The 21,038-nt window shown below is 28.4% G+C and overlaps 1 protein-coding gene across 2 annotated transcripts in view; it reads right to left on the reverse strand.

Annotated features, from left to right (window-relative positions):
- Nucleotides 1-6,324: 6,324 nt before the first annotated feature.
- LOC129957616 (uncharacterized) overlaps nucleotides 6,325-21,038 on the reverse strand; it is a 38,137-nt gene continuing 23,423 nt past the window's right edge. The window contains exons 7-10 of one of the 2 annotated variants that reach the window (XM_056070034.1): nucleotides 18,021-18,206; nucleotides 16,750-16,765; nucleotides 13,704-13,899; nucleotides 6,325-6,728 (exon numbers count right to left, since the gene is read on the reverse strand). In XM_056070034.1, coding sequence (XP_055926009.1) covers nucleotides 6,362-6,728; nucleotides 13,704-13,899; nucleotides 16,750-16,765; nucleotides 18,021-18,206 — 765 coding nt within the window. In that variant the 3' untranslated portion in view covers nucleotides 6,325-6,361. Of the gene's footprint in view, nucleotides 6,729-8,707; nucleotides 9,120-13,703; nucleotides 13,900-16,749; nucleotides 16,766-18,020; nucleotides 18,207-21,038 lie in introns of those variants that run through there. The other variant, XM_056070033.1, reaches the window with a different exon arrangement.

A 21,038-nucleotide genomic window follows, 5' to 3' on the forward strand; every position in this document is an offset into this window, starting at 1 on the left:
TCCACCGAAGAACCGTCGTGTAAGGGTGTCTGTTGCACATTAAAACCGTCATGCCAAACGTCCTCCGTCCAAACGTGTAGTGTGGAGAGAGGAGTGCTAGCTCAGGTGTCGTCCTCGTCATCTGACCGCGGTTCAAAATGACGAGGTCCGTCCCAAAATAGCCCTAGTATTGCTTTACAACTGGACGTTAATATAACTAAACTAAACCTGTGATAGATTTTATTTAAACTTTAATAGAAACCTATAAAGTTGGTGTAAAAACCATATATCAAATTTCATCCACCCATCTCAAAGCATTTTTGAGTATCTTTGTTACAGACAGACAAACAGCGGACATTTTCCAAAAATGTGTTTTTCTAACTTAGGGAGGTGTTAAACGTAAATTCGTGAAAATATCAAGTTCGAATTTTTTGACCATTATTATATTATCTTTATGCTACGTTTCAATGTAAGTAATAATAGATACTGAAACAAAATGGCACTTACTGTTGCATCGTCTATGTCTTTTTGATCGAAGATATCGATACCAACGGAATCTGTTTTCATATCGTATGTCCTACCGAGCATCATTGGCAGGACATATAACATGGCCCCAACACCACAAGTAGCTGTTAAAAGAGTAAAACAAGATTTAAAACAAGCATTAAATGTTCAGCTATTTTTATGTCATAAGATTTGTAACATTGGAATATTACCATTATCCAGAATTTTCTAGACTATCAGTAGCATTTTTATAAATTGTTACAGCTTTAATTACGTAGATTAAATTTACATTCGGGTTGAATTTTTTAAAAAATGCTTTTAAAACTTGTATTCTTGAATTCCTACATAAAAAAAAGATTGAATAAATATCCAAGAAACCAAAATATAACAGTTAAATGACAAATTTTTTTTAAAAAAAATTAAAAAAGGGTTATGTTTTGTTTTGTTTATTTTGTCTAAGCAAAAAGTATAAAGCAAAAATATTTTGATTTAAAGATTTATAAAAACAACTAAGAAATATATGGCCTAGTTCTTGTACTAAAATATACACTATTCTATCTGTTCATAAACTATTAAAAATGTCTATCCACTCTTAAAATATTGGAGTTCAACTTAAAAATAGCATGATTTTTTTTTTACTCGTATTGTGATGTATCTAAACAACTATAGTATATTTATAAGTGAATAAATTATTCATTTTCTTGTTCAAGAATTGCTGAGCATATTAAAAAATTATAATATCAAATTTGAACAAAAAATATGCAGTAGATTTTAATTTCTGAGGTTTTTTTAATAAGAAAATTCAGCCAAAGATTAGAATTTGAGAAAATAGAATTTAAAGAATTGAAATAGCATTAAAATGTACATAGAAATACAAATATAAAAATCAGCACAATTATTGAATATTGCATTTGGAAATATATTTCCAAATGCAATATTTAAGGAACTGAATGCCTGTTCCATTGGTTTCGGACACTTTATTTACGAATTTCATCGATGAAAAGTATTGTAATCATAAAAAAAGAAAGAAATTAAAACGATTTATTGCGAGTAAAATTAAAGGAGATTCGACCAAAGAAATGATGCAGAATTATAAAATTTTAGTCTTGATTAGAATTTTTTTAATATTATTTTTAAAAGTTTAATCCTAATTATAGCAACAATAACAAAAAAATGCGTTTAATGTCACCTGCAACGTATGTTTGTATAAATACAACTACTAAAAGGATTAAAAATATTAAAATACACCTGTCATATTTTTAAAATTTTGTTAAAATAAAATAAAATAGTGTGTGGAAATGAAGTTGCCATCACTGATAAGCTTAAGTTCGAAATTTCAAAGCGGCTCAAAAAAAAAAAGATTTTAATACATTAATATGCTCTAAACTTATTGAAGAGAAACCTTGACATGTAGATTGATTTTAATTAAAAATCTAAATTTTAGATTGATTTTAATTAAAAATCTAAATTTTAGATTGATTTTAATCAAAAATCTAAATTTTAGATTGATTTTAATCAAAAATCTAAATTTAGGTTTGAAGAGATCTGGTTTGACTGAGTATCTACCCCTCCCTCCTCCCACCCAAAAAAAAAGTAATTACATGACAAATGTGGTACTTCTTGGTCTAGTCGTATAATTAGAAATTATCAGTAAATTGTGCAATGCAATTTGCCGATACTTTTCAAGGACAAATGAATTAAACTTTCTATGGACACTAATGCAATACAAATCTGGAGGCTCTCTTTTTCCCATCGAATTTTCAAATCGAATTATTTTTTTATTCATTTAAATTTAATCTTTATATAATTAGTTACAAGTAGCAAATTTTGAGAAATTGAAGTTAAGATAAGCTGATGCAGATTACTTTCTAAAAAAATTGATTTCAGCATATCGCATACAAAAAAATAAAAAGATAAAATTTAACAGCTATTTTAAACGAAATCATAAAAAAATTTAACTTTTTAGAAGAATTGATATATATTTTATAATAGACCGAACATTTTATTAAATTATAAAACAACATTATAAAATTATAAAATAACATTATATTAAACTTACAACTGATAATTAGGAATATTTCTAGAATAATTTTAAATTATTCAATTCAAAAATAACAGATTTTAATTTGAATAAATTCTATTTCATAATCTTTATAATAAAATGATAGCACAAAATGAAACACCTTCCATATTGCCTCAAAAAAAAACTTTGAGGTTTCGGAGCCTATTAAAGTTGCAAGGCCCCTGCTGTTGTATAATTCGCCTGTTTAATAATCCGACAAAATAAATACTCCCCAACCAATAAACATCACAATATTTAACATTTTGACTCCTAATCTCATTGTATGACATTCACGTGCCAATAAAATTCATTTTTAATGAATAATAAGGATTTTTTTTTCTTATAATATTCTTTGGGACTTATTTGCTTGAAGTATTGTTAATTATGATTTTGAAGGTTTTGATGATTTTTGAAATATTGTTTTTTGAAGAAACATGAAAAGCCATTTTAAATTTTTTATTCTTTTTTTTATTTCTTAATTCTTAATATATTTCATAATCCATCACTAATTATCATGGAAATAAGAAATTTATTGTTTCATAAAATTTAATATCAGAAGGTATTCCTTGAATGGAAAAAAAAATTATCTAAAATTTATATGTCAATTGAAAACTAAATTCCTAAAATATTAAAATATTGTAATTTTATCGAGAGCACACAACTGCTCAAAATTTCAGAACTCTGCTACATTAGGTAATAATAGAAAATTCTATTACAAAATTTCATCTTTAGAAATGTGAAAGATATTAAATTAAATTAAAATGTGTAAAGGCAATCATAATAAAAACAAATAATAAATGACAAAATTCTTATATAGGAGACTCTTCCCATTAATTAATTAAAATTAAAATTAAATTAAGTAAATTTCTAAATAAACGCGGCGTACTCACCAACCATATTAATATTGAATAATTATTCCTCCCTAACTAATAGTTGATAAATACTATTCTGTACGCTGATACACCAGCTTCCTACCTTCAAAATTCTATTATTTTTCTTAAGTTTCCTTTTATATGGAAGTATTAAAAGAAATTACAATGTAAGCGAAGGTGTTATCAACATATTATTTTCGCTGTTCTTGCTTTCAGTCGATTCGCTTTCTTTTTTGAACAGCCTGATGAGAAAACGCACCTGATACTTTCTGCGATCTCTATTTGGAATATCTCTGCTGACTGATCGTCTGCTTCTAGCTCAGTACTAAGTGAAAAGTGTTATTGGGAAATTATATGTCTGTTTTAAAGTAATTTTGTGTATGAAACTTGCAGTATGATTTTGCTTATTAAGAGGATAATTATTTATTATACAATAAATATCGCATTTTCAGGCTGTAAAATGTGAAATACTTTAAGAAAATGTCTATACTTTCTCATATATGATGCATTAGAAAGAAAATGCATAATTATAATCAAAACATTTCGACCACGATAACATCTTCGCATTGTGAAATGCCCTCACGTTACAGAAGCACCATCTTAATATAATTAAAAGTTATAGCGTCTATGTATATATGTATGTTTCACATTTCTGAATTTAACCAATTTTTTACACACTCTGGGAATTTCAGAGTGTTATTATATAAGTGTGTTATTATAATAAAATAACTTAATAATGTTACTTATTATATAAATGTGCTTACACTCTTATATAATGTGTATGTATGAGAAAGAATACTATCAGAGTTTAAAAGATCAAAAATTAATTAAATTTTCAATTCATTGGAAATTAACTAATATTTTGTCTTGCTTTTTAAGTTTCGAAATTTTCTACCAATTTAAAATTATTTTCTTAATTTTAATACGTATTGTTTTATGTAAATGCTTTATTGATTGAGGAATATTTCATTATATGTAGACAAATATATAGGATATATTGGTGTTACAATGTGGAAAGTAAATTTTCAATGTTTAATCAAATCTTTAATTTCCATTATTGTAGCACTTTTTTTAAGTTTTTATACATCAGATATTTTGCTGTTTCTTGTACAAATAGAAATTGGAAAGGAATTATAATTGTAAGAAGTGTGTGTGTGTGCGTGAGTACGTGTGTGTGTGTGTGTGTGCGTGCGTGCGCGTGTGTGTGTGCGTGTGTGTGTGTGTGTTAATAATCGGAAACTTATATTATAACCTATTTGTTTAAACAAAACAAAGTTAATTTAATTAAACTATTACAGAAAAAAACCTCGACATTTAACAACAAACTATATTAAATGGAAAAATAAATTTAATACAAATAAATTACAAATCACAATATACATCTAAATATAATTTACTAAAAACCACAAAATTATTCTTAAAAGTTTGAGAAGAGATATAGGCTTAATTTTTGCATCCGTTCTTAAAAGTTTGTAAATTGTTTCAAAATGATGTAAGAACACCCCCTTAATTAGTAAAAAATTGAAAATTATTGATTTTCAACTTTATTTCATCCGCTTCTTTACTTCACTTAAATATCAAGAAAAAATGAGTAATTTCGTACTGGCAAAAATGGTAGTAAAATAAAATATTAATAAATTGGGAATGATTAAAATTATTTAAAATTCTTTATTTTTAAGTACAGGTAATAAATTTACACATCTTGCATCTAAAATATTAATACTAAATCCGTTTTATGAAAATGTTTTGATGCCTGATTTTTTTTTATTCTATTTGTTATTAAATAAATATTATAATATTTATAATTATGGTAGATAAATCATATGAAATATTTGTGTAGCACTTAAACAAAGATCAATAAATGTAACCGAACACAAATGGCCCTCCTCTTGTTACAAAATATGAAATTTATTGTTCGCATCAATAAATAAGAGAAATAATTCTTCAGAGAATTTGCAAAATTAAATACTTAAATCCTATCAATTATTTATTAGGAATACAATTCCTGTTTTGCTGTAATTTCTAATATTCTGTAATCGACCTTCTATGAACTCACAAATAAAAATTCTAGCTTTGCCATAAATTATATTATCCTCCAAATTTAAAAATAGTGATTGTTAATAGAATATTATAACAGTGGAAATGGGATTCATGATCAGTAGCTTTTAAATGCTAAATAAAAAGCAGTCGATATTTTGAAATTTGTGAATGCGCCCCTAAATGCATTTTTTAAGGGAAATACAGAAAACTCATAATGTAATACAAATGAGCTCATATCCTTCGATTTATGACCAAATTTAAATAGATTGCCATTAAATTTAAGCCCTAATTTTGAGAAGGTTTTTTTTTTTCTTGCCCTGAAAACGACACTCTCAAAATATTCGCTTTTAAAAATCCTATGGGATCCTATGGGATTCAAGGAAGACCTCCAAATAGGTGGCTGGATGATGTGGAAACAGACTTGAATGTTCTGAGGATAAAGAACAGGAAGTGAGTTGGGGTGGGATAGAAAGCGCTGGAAAGTGCGCATGATTGAGGTAGCCAAGGTCTGCAAAGAGCTGCTATGCTCATGAAGATGAAAAAGTATCAGTAACTTGCAGAGAAATAAATCTCATTTTGGTGGTGTTAATGATCACCTGTTTGAGGGCAATTCAAATACAGTTTTATGCAATTTCTTTTTCTCTATGAATATTAGCATTTTTATAATTATTAAATCCATATAAACATTGAGTTTTTAAAAAATATTTCTAAATTATGTATTTATTAAGTCAACTTAATTCCTTGAATGTACATGAAACTATAATTCAAAAATCAGATTCAAGGTACATATGAAGAGTAAATCAGTGTGAAAAATTCTTCACCATAGATCAGCTTAGATATAAAGAGAAAAACTATTCAAAAAATAAATCAAGCACTGATTCAGTATTTGCTTTATTTCATCTTCCTAATAAGTACAGACGACGCAGGGTATCAAAGAATCCTTCTGGAACTTATTACAAGGAAGAGTTCCGCAGCCAAGTTTAACATCGCTGACATGATCGTGTTTTTCCATCTTGCCCATCAACAAGACCTGATTCTCGCTGGACTCAGAGTGCGAGTCCAGACAGATGTAGTCACCCTTCCTGCTTCGTATGTCCTTGGTGGTGAGGAATCCGTTGTATTCCAAGGTCCACTCTGGTGGGCAGGTGGTTCTTCCAGGGAAAACTGTTGCTGAGGTTCGCTCTTCTATGAAGCACACGCTGCAGGAGATGGACTGGTCAGAAGACACATTTCGTCCCTGGACACGGATGGGAGCCAGTTTAGAATAGAATCTGGAAATGAAAAAGTAATATGACAATTATTTTTAATAACTTATTAAAAGTAATATGACTTATAATAAAGGTAAATTTATAATGTAATATATCAATGAAAGTACATTTAATCAAATGATATATGGAAACACACTAAATCGAGTATGGACACATTTAATAATCACATATGAGTAAAATCACATTTAAATAGGTAAAATATGAGTAAAAATAAATTTACTCAAACAATATATGAATAGAAACACGATTAATTAAGTAATGTTTGAGTCAAAGCGCATTTAATCAAGTAACATTTCAATAAAAGCACATTTAAATTAATTAGGATATGATTGAAAGCACATTTAATCGAGTATCATATAAGCAAAAGCGTGTAAGATATGAACGAGGGCACATTTAATCAGCTAACATTCAGTAAAAACATAATTAAATAATAAAATAAAAAGAGTACATTTAATCAAGTAAAATATAAATGAAAGCACTTTTAATAATGAGCACGACTAGAAAATATTTGTCTTTTGATTCTAAAGAAACGTCAGCAACACTTTATATTATTTTCTTTGGTATTGTGTTTGAGGATTCAAAGACCTGTTAAACCATACTGACCACACGAATAGTTTCATTTTATTAGGGAGAATAAGAAAGATATATTTATTCTAAAGGTATTATAGGATGTCGGTGAAGTTTATTTTGGAAATTAGAGACCACAACATTATGTAGATATATTTTAAGAGATGACTGATGAGAAATGGGAAATTTCTCAATCTATAATAATGAAATATTTTGTCAAAATGAAATAGATAATTTGTAGTATCTATTATTAATTAATAGATAATTTGTTCTTTATCTTAATTTAATAGATATTTTAAGTTTTTTGCTGTTTATGGTGTTAGAGCAAATTCATTTTTGATGACTCATTCATAGATTTATATTTAAAATGGCTCTTTGTGCCGTCACAGTACTCTGCTCCTAAAGTCTATTCAAATATTTCATGTATATCAATATTTATATTAATTTTACTTTTCATTTCCTCCAATTTCAATTTTATTTTATTGGTTTCAATTTTACAAAGAAACTTTTAAAAAAGAATGCAATCGGCGAATATAAAGTATCAAAAAATGTGTGAATGGATATACAGTGAGATAGTTATGTCTAAATAGATATCGAAAGGTATATAGAGAGATATGTAAATAAATATGTAAATATAAAAAGAAGGATAAAATTGAGAAAAAGAAAAAAAAATCAGTTCTAATTGGTTAAAATTGTAGGTAGGAAAACTATAATCTCAAATTCAATAATTATTTTTTAACGACATAATAAATCATATTGCTGTAATCTATATTGGAATGAAAACTTACTTATAATCACTTGTTTTTAAGCTTAGAATGTTCTTGGAATCTCCAATCAGAAATTCCAAGTAGGTTCTTCCTTCACAAAGTAGATTAAGTAGATTTTTCTTCTTGGAATCTCCAATCAGAAATTCCAAGAAGAAAAGTCTACTTAATCTACTTTGTGAAGGAAGAATAGCTTATACATTACTCCACGCAGAAAGATGAATGCTTCCAGGATTGATAATTGTAATTCACTGTTTGTCAACGCAGTACCAGAACACTATAATAAATAGTCCTAAGACTTTGAAGCTTAGAATATTTTTATATTAGAAAAAAGTTATAACAAGTCTACTTAATGTACTAAAAGATGAAAAAATAGTTTATTCCATAATATACCTCGAATAATATTGTATGTTATGACTGGCAGTTTTTGAAGTTGTCTATTCGCAGAACGACATTATGAATATAAAAAGACACAGGCATTTTAGAATGCTTTTCAGCATTATGAAGATTTTACTCAATCTAGTGAAAAATGGCTTACTCCTTAATCTACTCAGAAAGATACCAGATTCCGTCAATAAAGTTTGTTCTTCGCCACTAAATACAGAAATACATGACAAACATAAATAACTTTAAAAAATTAAGATAGGCGACTCATACGAGGAATAAAAATTTTATTTAATATTCCTAATAACTACAAACAACGCAGGGAATCAGGGAATCAATCTGAAACTTTTCACAAGGTCCAACTCCACAACCCATCCTAACATCGGTGACATGTTCTGACTCCCAGGGTGCTCCTGTCTTGTCTGCCACTAAAATTTGGCTATCTGAGGCTTTGGCATTTGAATCTATACATATAATATCCCCTTTTAAGCTAATAATTGCATCCTTTGTTGCAAGGTATCCTTTATACTCCAAGGTCCACTCATCAGGACACTGGTTTCTGCCAGAGAAAACGGTTGGCGAGGTTCTCTCCTCTGTGAAGCAGATTCCACAGGATATTGGCTTTGCCGAAGAAACGTTTCGTCCCTGTAGTCGAATGGGAGCCAGTTTGGAGTAGTATCTGAAATCGGATAATGTTAAAACAAACCATGATGAAATGGATGAGGAAAGGTTTTTTTAGGTATTCTGTGATTAGTTTTAAAATAAACCATAGTGATCCAGATGTTAGGGTGTGACGTGGATGAAAAACATGAATTGGTGGAATAAGTTTATGAATTTCAATCTCTAGTTGTGACTTTAATTCGCATTTTCTTTTTCAAAAAAAATCTAGTAAATTCCTGCTCATTTAGTAAATTAAACTGGTTATAATCGAACATGAGATTCACTGACTGTCTCCCAAACAAAGCATGAAAGTTTACTTTTTCCCAGAAAAAGTTCTGCAAGTCAACTTATGCCCATATATTTGAATTTAAAGTGCTTTCAATCAATAAAAGATACTATATTTCAGATCTATAAGGATTCCTTGATTCATGTATTTAACTAGGTATTCTAGGCCTAATGGAATTTTTCTCCTAAGGCATTACGGGAAATAATTAAAAGATATTCTAGATAGAATTCTTCCTTATTTTCTTTGTGCAAATTCCAGAAACAGTCTGTTGCCTTTTCAGAAATTGATTAAACATATGGCAATTAATGATCTATTCATAAGGGAAAGGAAAACTCTAAATTCAGGATAAAACGTTCAGGGAAAGTTAGAAAATAAATGAATCAATTGAGAATACCGTTTGATAGTATAATTTATCTTTTAAAATGAACTAAACAGACCATCGATTACAATACTGTTTCTTCGCTTAAGTAATCATCGATTTGGAGGTATAATTAGCACCTCAATTTTAAGACAAACGTAATTGGCAACAACTTTCCCTGAACTTCACATAAGATACTTCAGATCGAATTTCTTATTACTCAAATTTCCAGTGATTCTCACGGATTTTATAATAACAGAACAACTTTTTTTGCAGAATTATCATTCTATAACTTGCTACATGAACTTCACGAAGTCCTGTCAATGGCCAACAATTGTTATGAAAACGAGTGATAAAATTACAGATAATCGTTTTCCATTCTGAAATATCAAATAAGAAAACAGCAAAATATCCCAAATCTAAACGTAAATTAAATGGTCAAGGTTATAAAAATATCGAAGATATTTTAAATTCTTCAAGGTTAAAATATCAAAGATCATAACGAATGTATTTATATAAAAGGTTTTGGCAACATATATAGCATTTAAAACAAATAAAAGCATTTGAAAAAATTTAAAATGGATTATTCATGACAATTTTACTCACTTAGAAGGTAAGCATAGAAGAAGACAAAAATGACAAGAAATGGCAACCTCCAAAAAAAAAAATGGGTAAAAGTGAATTTTAGTGTGCACCCAGCTGCGCCAACAATGCCAAGTCGCCAATAAAGATGGCGGACAAAACAAATACCTCCGCAGAACAGTTACGGTTACCATTTCCCGCCATATAATTAGGACTTTTTACTGATAAGTAGTTTTTTTTTTTTTTTTCTTTTTTTCCATACTGCCCGGTGCCTTCTACAGATGCCTTCAGCATCTGTAGAAGGCACCGGGGAGAATTTTTTAACTTAAAAAAACATCCTACGGCTTCGCTAGCAGCGGGAGCGGGAATCTAGTAGCTTCGCTAGTACATTGAACATAAAAACTGTGGGGATAACAGAAACAGTACATAATCAAAAGAAAAGAAAGAATGGAGAAAGAAGCAATCGGAACATTCTCCATATAAAATTTAAAACGAACATCCTTTTCCCAACTTCATCAGCTCGTAAATATATATATATATATATATATATATATTTAACTCACCCTTCATCCATTCTACAGGTTCGAAATTCTCTCGACATAACAAATTATGAAGGGAACCAACCGTTAGAACATCAAAAGAATTACGAGAACTGCGAAGAATTCCATTGCAGCTGTCTTTTAAAGTGAGAATGCAGACGATTTTTTAAAGCTCATACTAACAGTTAAAAATTGCAAAAGAATCTATTTTTCTGTTCGTATTCACATTTAAAAAAAAGAAAGAAGAAAATAACTTTTAATTATAAGCTTAACAAGTTTAACTTTCTTTATTTAATAAATTTTAATTATAATAAAGAACAAAATTAAAATCTTTAATCGATATTTTTTCATTTTTAATTTAGCATTTTTCATAATATAGTTGTAGTTTATGTGCAACTCAAACATTTCAAAAAGTAGTAAACAAAACAGCATTATGATTGCTAGAAAAGCATTCCGATGGGTTGCAATATTGGCGACAAACTCGGGTGCACACTAATCTTCACTTAATCCAAAAAATGTCTTCTCAACAAAAGCACAAAATATGATTAGCCAAATTAGAGAATTTATGAAAGATGGGTATCGATCATATTTCTCCGAATAAAAACAAATGAATTGATTAAATTATACGACATCATTGCCAAACTTGAGTTTTTATTCGGATGTAATTCGTCATATATGGTAGCTCTGTGGGGTAAAATCTTAGTTTTGTGTGCCCCAAGCATGTCAGCAGTGCCAAGTCGCCAATCAAGATTACGGACTAAATAAACAATCCTCTGAAACAATTACAGTTAGCTATTGTTTTTGTTAAAATTATAAACTGTATTGATCACTATTGTTTTATACAAGAAGACTTCTTTTCAACTTTTATGGGACAATAATGCTGAATATCTTTTCAAATCTGAAATAAAGAAATTTTCCAAATTGACTGCGGTGGTCTGGGATTTAGACAATAAAATTAGAATACGATGCCTTCGGCAAATAAGATGGCGCCTGTAGAATTTTTAACTTAAAAAAACATCCTCCGGCTTCGTTAGCAGCGGGAGTTGGAACCTAGTAGCTTCGTTATCGCATTGAACATAGAGATTCTGAAAATAACAAAAACAATACAGAATAATGATAATAAAATAAAGATCAACCTTTCCTAGTAGCGAAGCTATTTGAAACTTGTGTTTTTCAGAAGAAATTCACTTACTTCATTCAATAAATCGATCCCCTCTAGAGGAAACACATTAATTATTTTCTTAAAGAATGAGCGAATTATCAAGGGATCCATTAATTCAAGAAAAGAATTTCAAAAAGTACAAGGAATTCCGTTCCAGAGTACAAAATAATTTCTTTATAGAAATACTAGATTACAAAGAAGTCTTTATGTAAATTATGCAAACGATTTCAAAAAGCTAGTGCAGAAGATTTTAATTAAAATAATAAATTCATTTATTAAAAATTGTCAAAGAAAACAAATTATGTTTATCACTTAAAGAATATCATTAAAATGCTTTTCTATTTTTTTCTTAAAATAATTTTAATTACGTGAAATTAGATACTGATTTTAATTAAATTATTTATATCAGCAATTAAGTAATTATTTTTTCTTTTCAGCTCTGATATAATTTCTAAAAAGATGTTTTTAATTACCATAAATTAATTCAGTAAGAACTACAAAATAATAAATATTATATGTTCGTAATTCATATTAAAAATACACTAGAATGTCTTATTAATAATAAAAAAAACTTTTAATTATAATACACAACTAAATTAAATTCTTTAATTGATTTTTATTGATCGATTATTTTCATTTTAACATTTCTTATAAAGTAGTTATAGTTCATAAGCAATTCAACAGGCATAAAAAATTGTAAATAAAATTAGCAATAGGTTTTCTAGAAGATTGAGTGTCTGGTTTATTATATTGATGACAAACTTGGGGGGCACATTAAACTAGGATTCAACCACTCTATGGCTCTAGGAAGATATCTTGCTATTTTTTAATTTTTGTCGCCATTTTAATGAGATTGAAATCTTGTACCATACACTTAAGTCTCATCGAATATACTAAAATGGATGTCGAGTTAGGTGAGATAATTAATAAGCTTGCTTAAACCAAAAATGAATGTTTTCAAATAGAGCTTCAGCTGTAATATCCAGATGAAAGATTGGGTGAACCGGAGTTTAATCCCCTCCTTCGCCAAGTTGCGATAACGCGTCAAAACTGGCAACCACCAGACTTGCAGACCTATTATCTTTCGCCTTTATTATGCGCTATGATTGGACATCTACTCCCTCGCATTTGAACATTTCGCAAAACACGGCGCAAGACCGTTGTTGGCGAGTTGGCGACTTTTGAAAATTGCGTCAAGCAGGGGGTTAAACTCCGGTCGTACCGAAAGATTTTTGAAATAAAGAACCCTAAAATTGAATTTAATAAAAATTTTAGGTATTTCAAATCGCTTAGATATGCTGTTACCTATGGAATTTTAAAAGTTTTTATTCCAAAAATTGTTGATGTATTAAAAATAAAAAATAAAAGTCCAAAAAGAAAGGATACGACTTAATTATACGGCAGGACCCCCAAACTTAAATCATTTTTTAGAGATAACTCGCTTTAAGTGGTAAATTAATTAAAGCTATCAGATGGGTGTTTGGTACGAATTTGTATAGTTCGGAGAAAACTTGTACAGTACACATAAGTTTTACAAAAGAAAGAAAACAAAACATACATACAAAAGAAGCAGAAAATTAGAAGAGGAAGAGAATTGCAATTATGTTTGTCACCTGATTGTCACATCACATATTTTAAATCAACATTCAAGAACTTTCGAATCAATTGTAACCCACCTATGATGTCTCTTATAAGGTGCAGTGTCATCATCCCATTCAGGCTCTTCCGCAAGACAGATGATGCTTGAAGAACCACCCTTGATCTGATCTGTGGAAGCGATTATGCCCTTCTGAATCGTCTGCGCCCGTTGACTACCGCAACTATCTTGACCCCAGTGAGTATACGTCGCTCCACCCACATCCAAACTCAAGGCTGAAGGAGGAAAAAAAATCATGTTGATTTTTTTTAATCAAAAGAAATTCGAATCTAGTCCAAAACATCGTTGCATAATAATATTTTAAGCATGATTCGTATTTTTTTAATTTTTTTTTTTTTTTTTTTTTTTTTTGAAGATTTACTTTTACAACGATGGTTAGATTTAAGATTAATGCCTGGTTGCCTAAGTTAAATTATTTTGGGGCGATTTCTCGCCAAATAATTTAATTCCAATACTATCAATTTATTATTACAACCCTCTTACCATTTCTTGCAGCCATCCAAAATGGCGGACTTTGGCGTGCTTATGGATGGTTTATTTTTATCGTGTTAGAAGAGAAACTGCGGTAAATAATCTTTCGTGCTTACAAAAATTGTTAAAAAAAACTAGCTTATATACCTATACTTATCGATATATACTTATACTTATTGATATATACTTATAAAAAATATACTTATAGATATTTTTAATTGTATTAACATCAGGAAAAAAACTGTAAAAAACTAACCTTATTAAAAAAGTATCATGGGTTATTTTCTAATAACCAGCGCCAAGTTAATAAGGAAAAGCATCCTTTTACTATCCCTTTAGTTTAACATATTTTGCACTTTGGCGACCAAACATTTATTTTAAATGTAGTCCCCAAAACCAATTATATTTTTATGAACAGTTATTGTGCTTAGGTACATTGGGATTATCCTGTCGACCTTTTTCGCTAAAAGGTAGCTTTGTGCCAATAACTGCAAATTACTTTTCTTTATGATGGCGCCAAAGGATTGACGCATTTTAGCCAATCCTCGCGAAATGTGCCGACCAATCAACTCTCGCGAAAATGAGCCAATTTATGCGCCAAATTGATGCGAAATGCGCCAAAGGATTGACGCATTTTCGCCAATCCTTTGGCACATTTCGCGAGAATTAACTCGTTGGCGGGATAATCTCAAAGTACCTGTGCTTATAGTATTGACTAATTCAAATATAGTAACTCATGTTTAATTATGCAAACTTCTTATTGTCAACTTATGTTTATTATTGAATTTATTGATCACAACTTGGCGAAATCTTGTGCTATTAAAACCGATATAAAACGCCCCTTGAACGCTTTATTGTATTTATAATACGATTGAATCAAATAATATAACTCATTTCTTAAGAGTCATATGCAGTTTATAAAGGCAATTAAATCAAATAAAAGAACTCACGATAAATTCAGTAGAAATGCCTAAAAATAGCATTTCGTGACTATTGTATGCAAATGCCATGAAAGGCATTCTCTGGAATAACGCCTTTATTAAAGAGCATGCAAGAAAGTTTTTAAGAGACCATTCCCATTGGTTAATAATAAAAACGGTTAATATTAAGAGCAACCTTGTAACAAACAGAATGAAAGCTCTCTGGAGGCAACAGAGAGAAATAAGTATTCAAGCTTTAGCCTTCGAAAATGTGGCTAAATTAGAGCTGTCTAAATTGTTTTATGTGTTAATTGTGTTATATCTAATTGTTAGTGGCTGTAGCTCATTAGATCTTAAATATAATTTTATTTGAGCTGGTCGATACCTGTAATTCTTAAATCAATCATTCATAACCTATAATTTTTAAAAGCAACCAATCGATTACATTGACTGTAGCATATCCATACAAAAAGACCGAAGGAAGATTTGCAAATGTATCATCTATCTTCCAAACTAAACAAATGTGTAACTAAGAAAAAATAAAAATACAATCTATGTCTTCCATGTCAAGAATAGTAATATACAAAGTTAGCATAAGCGTTTACTGTTCAACAGAAAACCATCTCCATTCAAAACAAATTTGCATCAACAAATTATAGTAAAAACAAATAGATATCAGATTGAATCATTCAACTAAAATTAGTAAAAGAAATCAAAATATTAGTTAGAACCTTTAATCTGTTTATAAGAAACTACTATTATTATCTATTATTTCAAAATGTAATAAAATTTTAAAACTTTAGCTTTAGTACATTAAATTTGGGTAAATTCTGAAAAGAATGATACTATAAATATTTTGGAATGATAACAATCCAGGATATTAAATCATAAATCTGACCTTTAGCTGATTGGATCGATTATATCCAATTTGACCTGCTCCTAATTGGCCATACATGAGAATGCGGTTTAGTATCAATTCTGTGATTGAGTCGGGCCTGACAATTGGCCAGGGGACCATTACAAGAGGCTCAAAACTGTTAAAAATTTAAGAAAGCTATGTTTGCTAGTTTTTGTCTTTTCTTATCTCTAAGTTCTTAAAATCCTATATAATGGTTCAATGGGGAATATCGTATATACTTTTTTACAGCTTAATATTGGTTCCTGGTTACATTAAGCTATGTTTTTTATTAAAATTTATTTTCGTACCATTGGTAGAAAAAGTCAAATATTCTGTAAAGACAGACTGCATTTAAAATAAAATAACAAAAAAACTTGGCTTCATTTTTTTAAATTTATAAAGATACATAAATATGTCAAAAAGTTTTTAGTCTGCAATATTTTCCTTTTTCAAAACACTGATTCCTACTCCTCTCTATATCATTCCAAAATTGAAAGTAAGTAAAATATAGGGATAATATAAAACCCACAGCACAAGTTTATTCTAAACCAGAGCAGATACATATTATTATTTTCAAATAGGCCCCACATCTCCTAATACTGGCTCTGTTTAGCCAATTGTGAAAAAATGATGCCAATATTTCATCTTGGATTTTATAATTTGCTACATTTATTCTGGCTTGGCTGACTGACTTTAAAATGATTAAAGTCTTTTTCAATGATATGAAATATATAATGATTTATTTTTCCAAAAAAAAATATATATGTATAACTTACCCTGCGAACTTTGAACCTGGAATTAAGAAAATACAAAAGATAAAGATTAGGCTTCTTGCTTAATATTAATAAAAAATATTGAAAAATATTGAAAAATACATATAATGCATATGCAGGATAATATGATTCGAATTATGAAACTGGATCATTAGAGATTTAAAATTAGAATCTAACCGGAATTAAATTTTTATTTGAATACAAGGAGATTGTTCGTTATATTATGAAAAAAATTAAATACTGCATATTTATTGGATAGAACAACGATGCTATAATTTCTAGATAATGATGAGGATAAAAAATAAATTTATTTCAATAAATTTTTCAAAATCGTTTTCAGCATACAATTAAGTGTTAATAGCATCAATGGGATTTTTTTTTCCCTCTTCATGAACAATATAATAAAGATTCTATTCAACGAATTTTCATTTTTTTAATGAAGTTTTCTAGTCAACTAAATTTTTTTACAGAATATTGATTTTGAGCTAGCCATATATTAAGAAAAATATTGCCAATATAAAGATTTTTTCCAAATAACATTTTTGCTTCGTTTTCCCTGAAAATTTTAGCTTTCTTTATAATGTAGTAATGTTCATAAGTCAAAGTTCTAGGTTAATCATCAAAATCGTCTGCAGTGAAAAATGGCAGCATTTGAAAAACAAGAGAATGGTTGAAGGAGGATAAGAGTTGTCTAATTTTCTTTACGCTGTTAAAAATATTATAATAAATTAATAATAGTATGATTTATTGAAAAAATTTACAAAATTAATGAAGATATTACAGTATTGATGAAGGTGACGATAAAGAGTTTATTATGAATCTCAACAAGAAAAATTTTACATTTTTTTTTAATACAAAGCAGAATATAAATTCAAAAAAATGTTTTAAATAATGTGTTTTACTTAAAAGTGGGAAAACTTTTATAAAGATTGTGTTCTTTACTATAAACTTTTATAAAGCAGACGTTACACACTATTTTACAGTTCTGGATATGTATTAAAGACAATATAATATTTTCTAAGTTTGTTGTTTTTCCTCTTGTTTTAACATTTCAATTTACAAGTTTCTGTTAATGAATTTTCTTTATAACTAAGATTTTAAAAGCAACGATAAAACTTTCGTAAATGGGCATTTGATTGCATTATCAGATCAAATACTTTAAAAAAATGTAAAAAATTATTAAAATGAAAAAAATATGTTAATGATCTATGGGAAATAGAATATATGCAACATTTTCTTATAAAGAGCCATAAGTCAATAAATAAAATACTCACAATCTTGTGTATGAGCACTTGAAGCTTACGGTAATACTTGTCTGGCAAACTAGTGCCACCAGCAGCATAAGCTTCAAAAGCCTCTTTGAACTGTTCAACGTCAGCATTTTCTGCCAAATTCATGTTTCCCAAAACTTTGTAGAATTTTAAGGAGACCCTTTCCAGCTCATCGTTGAATAAACCGATCTAGGAGCGGGGGAGAAAAAACTGGCATTAGTACTAGGGTTTGACGGTTTTCAAATCCAGTTTTAAAAAACCGGTTTTTTAAAGTAAATTTGTCACATTCAAAAACCGGTTTTTAAATTAAGAAAACCGGTTTTAAGAATTCATATTATTACGTAAAAATTAATTTTGAACTTAATTGATTTGCTATTTATTCTATGCAACGGACAGCAAACATATTTTTTCGAACGTTGCAAGTAGCGTTGGCCAGTGCTTGTGCACTGCACAGTTGCGCCTCAAATTCGTCAATTTATGGTTTTCATGAACATCCCTTTTCACTTTTTTTCTAGGTGAAACAAAAGTTCGATAAAGTTCATCTCTTGCTTCTCGTCGGATGTTTTGTCTATCGGTATGAAGTCGGTGCTAATAGAAACGTCAGCAATTTGACTGGCTCGTTTCGAAGAACGTGTGAAAGGAATAAATAATTCCCCGTTTTCAGCTTCTTAATCACAGTATTTAATGAGATCATATAAAATTTTCTTCGTACCACTCCTGAAAGCTTTTTAACACCACTTGAAATACTAACCATATCAATACGAAGTATTCAGTTAAAATAAAATGCTGTCAGAAATGACATCACACTCACATACACGTGAAAAAAAATAGAACTAAAAAAGTATCTAATGCGAGAAATCCAAGGTCAAATGTGCTCATCGTTCCGCGTCTCACCCCTTAATGAAATGGAATTGTCGGAATGTGGTCTCAGAATCCGATGCCTCTCGAGTCACGGCAGGTTTGCTTAATATTGTAAAGGTGAAAACTGGAAACAAAAATATAAAGTTGTTATATTTGGTAAAGATAACGCAAGTATTAAGTATGTTTAATTTTTATGTTTATATTTTCTATTTTAAAATTTAAATTTTATTATATAAATTTCTTCTATCAAAAATTAGTGTAAAATAAGAAGTTCTGGCTTCTGTTTAATGGAATTTTAAATAAAACACAGGGTGTTAAATTATTCCATATTTACTTTCGCAATTTAACATAAATTATGTCTTTAGCAATCATCGGAATTAGATTAAGAAGCGTTTTTTTTTTCAAAATTCCTAGAAAATGTGTAGATTAGAATATTTTAAATTGCATTAATATTAAAAGTTAAAATAATAAAATTGTAAAATAAACGTCAAAAATATTTATTCAATAACTTTAATTTCATTTTTAAATAAAAATGAGTAAGTCGGAAGTTTGGGATAGTTTCAAAAAGTTTGGGATAGACAAGGCAATCTGAAATCATTTTAATAAAATGTTGAGCTGCAAAGGATCATTTACGAGCAATCTACATAATCATTTGAAAGCAGTTCATAAAATAATTGTCGGAAATAATATAAATGTTTAGTTTCTTGAAGACCCTGAAGAATAACTTACAAATTCAAAGACACTGAAAGCTGAATTTTCATTATTTGAACAAACGAATAAAAGAACAAGAAAAACTTAGATTTGTAATTTGATGCCAAACTCAGTAACTAGTGAACGAGTATTTTCAATTTCCGGCAATATTGTGTCCAAAATAAGAACGAGACTTAGCCACCGTACAGTTGATATTTTATGTTTTTAAAAATCCTATTTTCTTAAGAGAAATTAAAATTAGTGAAAATAATATAAATAGTATTGGAAATTTTCGTTATTTTGTGTAAGTAATATGTATATGTAATCTTTAATTTTGTTTTTTATATTTTGACTTTGTATTGATTTCGTTTTTTGTCATTTTATATAAATTTTAAAAAAAAATTTAAATAGAATAGGGAAAAATATTTTATTTTTCCGTATTCAATTTTTTTTTTGACAAAAATTCGAAAACCGGCTAAAACCGGGTTTTTTGGAAATATCGAATTTAAAAACCAGTTTTTTAAAAAGTCAGTTTTTATATAAACCCTAATTAGTACTGGTCACAAAAAAAAATTCCGCTTTTATTAAAAACTTTTACGGGATTTAACTTTTTTCATGTGTTTGTAGAAATGGAATTTCATAATCAATTTTTTTTTATCACTTTCTGATATTTTACAATCTACAGATTTTAAATGTAGTTGATTCAAACTTATTACAATATTTTAAATTTTTATTTTCAGAACTTAATCTTCAAACAAACGATTAAAATTATTTTATTTAAATTTCCGGTCGATGACATTACCATGTACCAATTATGAGAAAGATTATTTCCAAGATTTTGTTATAATTATAATGAATTATAACTTAAAACCGAAAACATAAAATAATTCGTTTAAAAACTTCTCTTAATATACTAATAAAGAATACTTTTATTTTAAAAATTCTTATAATTAAATTTAATTTTTCATCTTTTATATTCCTAAATTAAGTGATTTTAAACATGAAATTTCGTAATAGATTTTTTTTTTTTTTTTTTGTTCACTTCCTAATATCTCAGAATTTTGAAATTCAGAACAGTTGTATTTTTTTGATAACATATAACTATGTCATATATTATCTATGCCTTTATTATATATGTTTTTGAAGGAAAAATATTATTTTAATATTTTCAGAACTCAGTTATCAATTAATCGACTACTTAATCAAATTATGATTTCATATGTCAACCATCATGTGTTAGTGAATTTGAAGAAAGACTCGAGGACAAAATTCCTTAACAATGACATTTCTTAACATTACAAATAATCGAAGAACTTAATTTAGCAATAAAATTTGTTTTAAAAAAATTCCTGATTAGAAAGCAATTCGTAACAAAAAGGAACACAGAACATGTACTTTATAACTTATGAAATTCAGTATTTGAATATTTAAAAAATATTTTGGAATTCTTATCTAGGATTTTTTTTAAAA

The sequence above is a fragment of the Argiope bruennichi genome, chromosome 11, assembly GCF_947563725.1.
Source record: "Argiope bruennichi chromosome 11, qqArgBrue1.1, whole genome shotgun sequence".
Classification (NCBI taxonomy): domain Eukaryota; kingdom Metazoa; phylum Arthropoda; class Arachnida; order Araneae; family Araneidae; genus Argiope; species Argiope bruennichi.